This window comes from Oryzias melastigma, linkage group LG20 (genome assembly GCF_002922805.2).
Source record: "Oryzias melastigma strain HK-1 linkage group LG20, ASM292280v2, whole genome shotgun sequence".
Lineage (NCBI taxonomy): Eukaryota > Metazoa > Chordata > Actinopteri > Beloniformes > Adrianichthyidae > Oryzias > Oryzias melastigma.
This window is the reverse complement of record NC_050531.1, coordinates 13,658,030-13,665,672: the sequence shown is the minus strand read 5'-3', so window position 1 is coordinate 13,665,672 and position 7,643 is coordinate 13,658,030. Positions and strand designations below refer to the sequence as shown.

General features: G+C 40.5%; 1 protein-coding gene across 5 annotated transcripts in view; it reads left to right on the top strand.

Moving 5' to 3' along the window:
• Positions 1-7,643, top strand: part of ctnnd2a (catenin (cadherin-associated protein), delta 2a) — a 301,632-nt gene that overhangs the window by 167,174 nt on the left and 126,815 nt on the right. For all 5 annotated transcript variants that reach the window (XM_036217369.1, XM_024279704.2, XM_024279706.2 and 2 more), the window contains one exon: positions 6,436-6,742. In XM_036217369.1, coding sequence (XP_036073262.1) covers positions 6,436-6,742 — 307 coding nt within the window. The remainder of the gene's footprint in view (positions 1-6,435; positions 6,743-7,643) is intronic.

The window sequence follows — 7,643 nt, the reverse complement described above, 5'->3', positions numbered from 1 at the left end:
ACTTAATTTCTTTTCACGTTAATAATAACGTTGGGAGTACTAGTCTGTTGTTTTATGTGTTGTAAACTAGGTTGGGAGTTACAGATATTGTGAATAAGCTAACACGGCTAATGTGTCGGACTGTCTTTCTGTTTTGCGTGGTACTAATACGGTTGGGATTTAGTGTAGTCACAGCAATGTTTGTTTGATATCATTCTGTTTTTAATGTGTTGCAAACAAGATTTGGAGTTACGGGCATTGTGAATCCGCTAACAAGCCTTGCGTGTCACAAAGAAGTTCTAAAATTACTGTGAATGCGGTTAGTAAACTCTGACTGACTGATGGACTTATCTCTGACTCTTTTGTCTCACTTAATGTGGGTTTTAGTTGGGTGATCCTATAAATGACGTAAGTTTAAAAAAAAAAGACCATTAATTGACAATTCACATTATTATCCAGTGCGCCCTAAAGTACTGGAAATACATCAATTTATTGTCTGGATTTTGCAGCAGTCAAGCTTAAGACTCCATAAATCTTGACTTTTTTTTTTTACTATCTGCAAGTTGACGACGGTCTTGGAAACATCTGAGAAAGACGAGGCAACTCCACCTATAAAGACCGGTTTAAGTCAGCTTCCACAAAACAGAATGGAAGATTTACTAAAAGCTCAAGAAAGGGCATTGTATGTGTGTATGTGTGCTCTCATTTGTGCATGTAGATTTTTCAATCCTTGCAGCTCAAGAACATCAGAGCTGTGTGCTGGCAGGGAGGCTCTCCCAGGGATAAACAGAGGGAGAATCAAATCTCCTATACACATCCGAACACTGTAGTGGCCTTGGCAAGTGTTTTATGGACAGCTACTTTAGGCAAGGTTGCATGTTGAACGACACAAAATCCTTAAAAAACAAACAAAAAAAAAATAAAAAAAAGTGAAACACACATATTCAGTACTTGTGAGCAGCTTGCATACCTAGAAATTTTTGTTTGAGCATTTTTTTCCTGGTGTTTCTGCGACAGCTTATACTGTATGAGGCAGTGATTTGGACCGCACTGAGGGGTTTGTGTAATCGTGCTGTGCACTGAAGCGTGTCAAGAGAAAGGACATGTCCTCAGCCTTGATCGCATAGTCTACTACAACTACAATGGAGGCTGGAGAGGCAGCGATAGACAGACAGACAGAGGGGTGTTAGGGCAGAAACAGAGAGAAAGACATGAAATGAATTGGTGACAGAGAGCGAATGACAGCAGAAAACATGGGACCATGGGCGGGAGTAATTCACAGGCAAAGAGGGAGGGCAGTATTTCAAAGGGGAGGTTTCCAAAGGGGTGCATGGAAAGGAAGATGGATGGAGGTAAAGGCAGAGAGGACATAAAACAGCAAAGAAAGATAAAAAGGGCAAGCTGAGAGAGTGATGGAAAGAAAGAGTGACACTGACAAAGAAGAACTGAAAGAGATGGAGGCAAAGATGAAATTATGCGTTAGGATGGACACAGAAAGCTTGAAGGATTGGCTTTCTTCCCCTCTTTTTCCTTGTTTCTGTCTCCTTCTCTCGTGTAAATTCAGAAATGGTCCCCTAGTTTCAGAAGCTCACGGTATAAGTCAGCCCTGCTCTTAGCGAGGCGGTCCCCCAGCTGACTGGCTAATTGTGGAGGTATCACTGTGTCAGATGACTAATAGAGTTTCCCTTCCCATCGCTAAGCTGCCAGCAGGAGCAGAGCCATGATTTGTTTACTCTATACTGGAGCAAGGGAATACAAAGACACACCTGCTTATTTATCTTCTCCCAAACATAATTTTATGCTGGGGGAGCGTTTGGTGTGAGATGCAGTCAAACAAGTGTGCGGATTACTGGTTCACACACACACAAATGGTATATTGTATGATCAGCTTGATAAATTATAGAAAGTATGCCTTTGACTTGTCTTCAACTTTCATTATTTCCTTTAACGCTAGTGAATTTGTAGTTGGGTCAGTAATGGGCAAAACCCTGTGCTGAACTTCACCAAAAAGTAGAAACGTGATATATGATGAAATACAAAAGAAGGCAGGTACTAAAACTTTGGTCATATGTATAGGTATTGACCTGTATGGGAGCTGCATGTATGGGAATACTAAACTCACTACATCTCCCAGCTACCACAGCGCACAGATGACACTCACCTGACTCCAATCAGACAATCACCCACCCGTTTCTATAGCAGTACACAGAGCCTCACTCTGTGCAAAGTATTGTTTGTGCCACTCTGCCTGCATTACCGAGCATTTTTATCTTGACCTGATCTTCTGTCTCTGACCCTGCTTATTCTCTGATTGCTTGCTGCCTGCCCTGACCCTCGCCTAGACCCTGACATCTCTAGTTTCTTCTTGGATGCTCCCATTCTCATGATTGATCTCTGTCTGTCCGACTCTGATCTAGTTTTGTGGACTTTTAGCTGTATTTGATTGTCGAACCAGCTGTCTGCTTGTTTGTGACATCTACGATCTTAAAATCTCACGCGGATCATCTGCGTGCCCCGTATAGATTTGCCCATTTTTCACCTGCATACAGCCCATATCCACCCAAAAGGGAAGTTACCTAATGTATAAGTAAATTCCCTTGCAGAATGTCCTCTGCAAGATATTCACTAATGTAAATCTGCACAAATGCTTATGCTTTTTAAAAATGCTTATTTTAATGTGTCTGACATTGTATTGGAGCGGTGACATTTGGACACTGATTATGGCAAGCTATACCTTCGTACTGTGTTTATCGCATAATGGATTTGAAACCCATTTCAGCCACTTATCCACTGACATTTGCACACTTGTTTTAGCTTGGCAGTTACCACACCCCCATTTTTACGTCCACGTGGACCAAAATGTTTGCCTGTTTGCACAGTAAAATGCTGTGATTTCAGCACCAGCCACCCTCGGGTACACAAATACAGAGATACACCTCCGCTCACTGGCTGAATTGGCCTTAAAGGTCAAGTCATTAGTCAGAATGCACCATTACCAGAGCAAAAAGTAAATACAGCATTATACCTTTTATTTGACAAAAGAGAAAGCAGTCAGGTAAAATAAGGAAATACGAAAAACTAAATGTATAAACTGTTCAAAAATGTGGATTTAAAAAGATTTTAGTACTTCTAATACTACATTTTTATTCTTTTAACTCACAACTTTCTCTCTATTTGCTTTTGACATTCTATTTCCCCTGTCTTTTGGTGTTTTTTTGTGCCTCATGCACTCCTCTTCCTCTAAGGTTTGTCCAGCTCGGGTGTCATGTCTTTCTTGGAGCTCACGCTGACACTCGTACAGCTAGCCTAAAGTCTCAGCAACTAATGAGACGATAAAAAGGAAAGACTCTCCAAAGACACTATCTAAAGAGTCTTGAGAAGACAGGTTTCCTCTAATGGAAGTAATTTTGCTTCATTACCTTTTTATGCCTTTCTTTTCTTCCCCTCACTGTTGGAAGTTTCTGGTCTTTAAACTCCCATCTCCTGTTTTTAACTGTTTTCTGCCTGAAGTATTCAAATTTAGAGAATTTATTCAAACATTGAGATATGGAGAAGGTCTAGGTTTTAAACAAAAATGAGTCTACAAATATTTTAATTGCATTTTTTCAGGTTTATCATATATTAAAAATAGTGCTGGGTAACATGGAAAATATTTTGCATCACAATATATATACTTAATATCACGATAACAATATATATCACAATAAAGTATATTTTCAGTTATTCCCTGAAAAAAAATTGACAAACATGTCATTACTGTCAGAAACAGGCAGACGGCTGGATCCAAGTGCAGCAGGTTTATTTGGCACAGACAAGACAACAGGCGTGAAGCACAGCTAAAAGTCCACAAAGCTAAATCAGGGTCAGGCAGGCTGAGGTCAAGCATGAGCATGAGGAGATCAGAGAACAACCAGAGCGGCTAGGATCCAGGCAAGGGTCAGGGCAGGCAGCAGACAAAGCAGGGTCAGATGAAGCAGAAGAGCAGGTCAGGTTGAGAACACTCAGTGAAGCAGGCAGAGTGGCACAAACAAGACTTCGCACTGAGCAGAGCTCAGGACTCTAACTAAATACTGCTGGAGAAGAATGGTGTCCCTTTGTAATTCACAGAGGTGCGAACTGTTTGTAAATTCATCATAAAGGAGAAATTAATAATTGTCGTTTGTGGTCGGGGAGAATATTCAGCCACCTCCATATATTGTAATTAAGCTGTGATAGATACAGCCTGGAGCAGGAATCACCAGATTTACATTGCTTTTGACATTTTGTATCAAGCCTTCTATGTAGGTGTCAGACATGCGCTAGTAAACTGTAGTAAGAAAAAAAGAAGGAAACCCCCCCTCTGCTTGTCCATTATGAACACTATGTGCGCTAAATGCATGTTCAAGAACTCCCTTTTGACGTGCTCTTGAGCGTGCGTCACACATCCGGTGGGAACGTAGCACAAGAGCAGACGTGAATGAGAGTCGTTGGATAATTTAGTTATTCTCATCTGCAATATTGACGGGTTGTACGTCAAAAACATGCAAGCGTGGCAGAGGGGGAGAGGGATGACAAAAGTGTGATGAGAGGGTTGTGAAGGTCGTGTAAATGTCAGCACTCAAGACATCGCTAAAGAGCATGTTTGTCGGCCACATAATGATGAGACGGCCGGCCCCGGCACACACGGAGGTTTAAACAACTTATGCTTCTTTAATTTTTGATTCCATTTTGTTCAGAGACTTTTATAATTTATCATGCGCGGATATAAAATGCTTGTGTGTGGACTCCGCTTTTGTGCATGTTCACTATTGCTTGAAATAGAAAAAAAATAATCTAAGTGTTTTTGCATATGTTTGTGTCAGTCTGTACATTACTCAAGCTTCTGGCATAGATTTAGCCGCTCTATAGACAACTTCTGTTTGTACACCTAAAAAAATGAGGTCCCCAGAGCCACGTTAACACTTTGATGTATCACCAATTCATCACAACTGGGAGGGAAGGTGAACGCAGCCATGTGTGTGAAGGCAGCTTATACCCCTAAGGAAACCTCCAGATTCCCAAGAAATACTGCAGACACACAGCTGTTTGCGAGATTGTTTCTTTCTTTTTTTTATTTTTCTTCTCTTTTATGTTTTATTTTGGTGCTTATTGGAAACAAAAAGTTCTTTCTGCAGCTGCATCCTCCCTACTTTCAAGGTTTTCAAAGCCAGATTAACAATACTGACAGCGACGATGAGTAGGAACAAAAAACACTATAATATACCGTAATGTCCGGAGTATAAGTCACAGTTTTTTTCATAGTTTAGCCAGGGGTGCAACTTATACTCAGGAGCGACTTATTTGTGTGTGTGTGTGTGTTTTTTTTTTTGGAACAAAAAATGCTCATATATTTGTTATTTTCCCAGTAAACACAGGTTGTCCTTTAGCGGTTGTTTCCTCTAACAACCTCTAGAGGGCACTGCATCTGAGTAAAAGTATTTGCTACTGACAGTAGCAGAAGAAGTGTCGTCCAAAACAAACAGAATCTCATTGTTTTCCTCGTAAACTGTGACATTTTTCAAAATATTTGTATTCATTTTTTATTTTTTTTAGCTACACTGGGCTTGGTGGATTTATTCTGAAGCGTCAGACTTTTCTCCCCAGAGTTCACCGTATACTCCAGAGCGACTCATATGGTTTTCTTCTTCTTGATTAGACATGTTTTGCTCTTGCGACTGATACTCCTGTGTGACTTATACTCCGGAAAATATGGTAATCATAAACTTTTGAGATATACAAATGTAGCCTAAACAATGTCAGGATTCCTCGACTATTATAAGATAATGTTTACAATAAATGCATTGTAAAGTCCTAATTGCTCCATCAAGTATTTTTATAGCCTATTATCCTTGATTTAATGCCTATTGACTTCACAGGCAATACTATCTTTGAGGAACTATGACTTGTTTTTAGAAAATACATCTTATAAACAGGTCAGTTTTGCTTGCATTAACTTAAAAAATCTTCTGCCTAAAGGACAAGATGAAAAAAAAAAGATAAATTAACAAATCTCTCAGGAAAATGAGGGAACAAATATATATTTAATGTATATTTAAGATGTACCAGATAAAACAACTGCATATTTCCGTATAATATTAGCTGTTAAGTCATTATATCAAGTGTAATATGTTCATCTGAACAGAAATTTGATACAAATACTTAACATTCAGAGCTTTTGCTGTGTAATTCCAAAACTTCGTGTATCTGAAATCTTAAAATATTTATTTTTCTATAACTGAAAAGTTTTTTTATTCTTCATGTACCATGTTTAATTTATTTACCTTCCATCTTTCTTCACCTTTTTCCTGCATCGATTTTTGCACCATTTCCTGTGTTCCTTCACTTCCTGTCCACTCTCTTGTTCAGACCTGATTGTACGTGTCCATAACCAGGTCCATGACCTAAGTTATGTCCTCTGTCCTTACCTTCCTACCCTAGCACCCTCCTCCCCTGGTGTTGACTCCGCCCCTTTGCAGCGCACAGGAAGTCACGGCACAGGGACAGGAAGCTACAGCCGTGGAGGGACCAACAACTATGCCACCGTGGGGCCGGGCTACACCTCCAGTGGAAGTGGCGGAAGTGGAGATGTGTATGGCTCGGACCCTTATGTGGCAGACCCCTACCGCACCCTGCAGTACTGCCCATCGGTGGTGGAGTCTCCGTACAGCAAGTCCGGTCCAGCCCTGCCGCCTGAAGGCAGCCTTCAGCGTTCACCCTCCATTGACTCGATTCAAAAAGACCCCAGGTAGGGAGGAAAGAGTGAAGCAGAGTGTATTATGTGCACCTGCACGTATTTGTCTTCTGACAGGTTTATTGTACCGTAGCATGCACGACATAACTGAATGCTTAAAAGCACTTTTAACAGACAGATGACATTTGACTGCATTGTTGTTACATACAGGAGGGAGTCTTCAGGTACAAAGCAATTCCAAAGTTTGGCTCCACCAGCACATTGGTAGTGAATAATCTAAGTCGGGTTTTTTTCCCCAAACTATAATCTTCTACACAAAAGAAGCTAAAACCATTTCTGGGCTCTGTTCCATCTGCTGCTCACATCACTTTAAATTCATGCCTCAGCAGAACTGGCAGCTTACACTTCCTTTAAAGCTTGCGGACACTTTGAGTCAAAGACAGAAACAAAAAGAAAAAGTTTCTAATGAGGTAAAGAAATACTCCTAAGCTTCTTCCATAGTCTCAGTGTAATGTTTCTGAATTTGGAAATGACTGTTTCCATAGCAACTTCATGATGGACCACTTAACTTCTGCTCTAAAGTAGAGTGCATGAACTAAAAACACTAAATCTCAGAGACTGGATGCTAACTTTCACTGGTTTTGCCCAACTTTACCCCAACCAGGGGTGGAGCTACAGGGGGGCAGCTGCCCCCTCTGCAATTTTTGAGTCAATGTTAGCATCATCATTGACCAAAATTAGGAAATAATCATCTCTAAAATCTTCTTTCAGCATCGCAAAAATAAGAAAAGCAATATTTTATTGTCTTGAGCCCCTCAAAATATTTTCTCAGCCCCTGTATTGTGTATGCTGGGCTGTCTGGGCTACAACTCTTCTGTTCCCTCTTACCACCCTTCCAAAGTCTTCAAAATGCCACTGACCTCAACCAAACCATCTAGACTCTAGACTCAACACT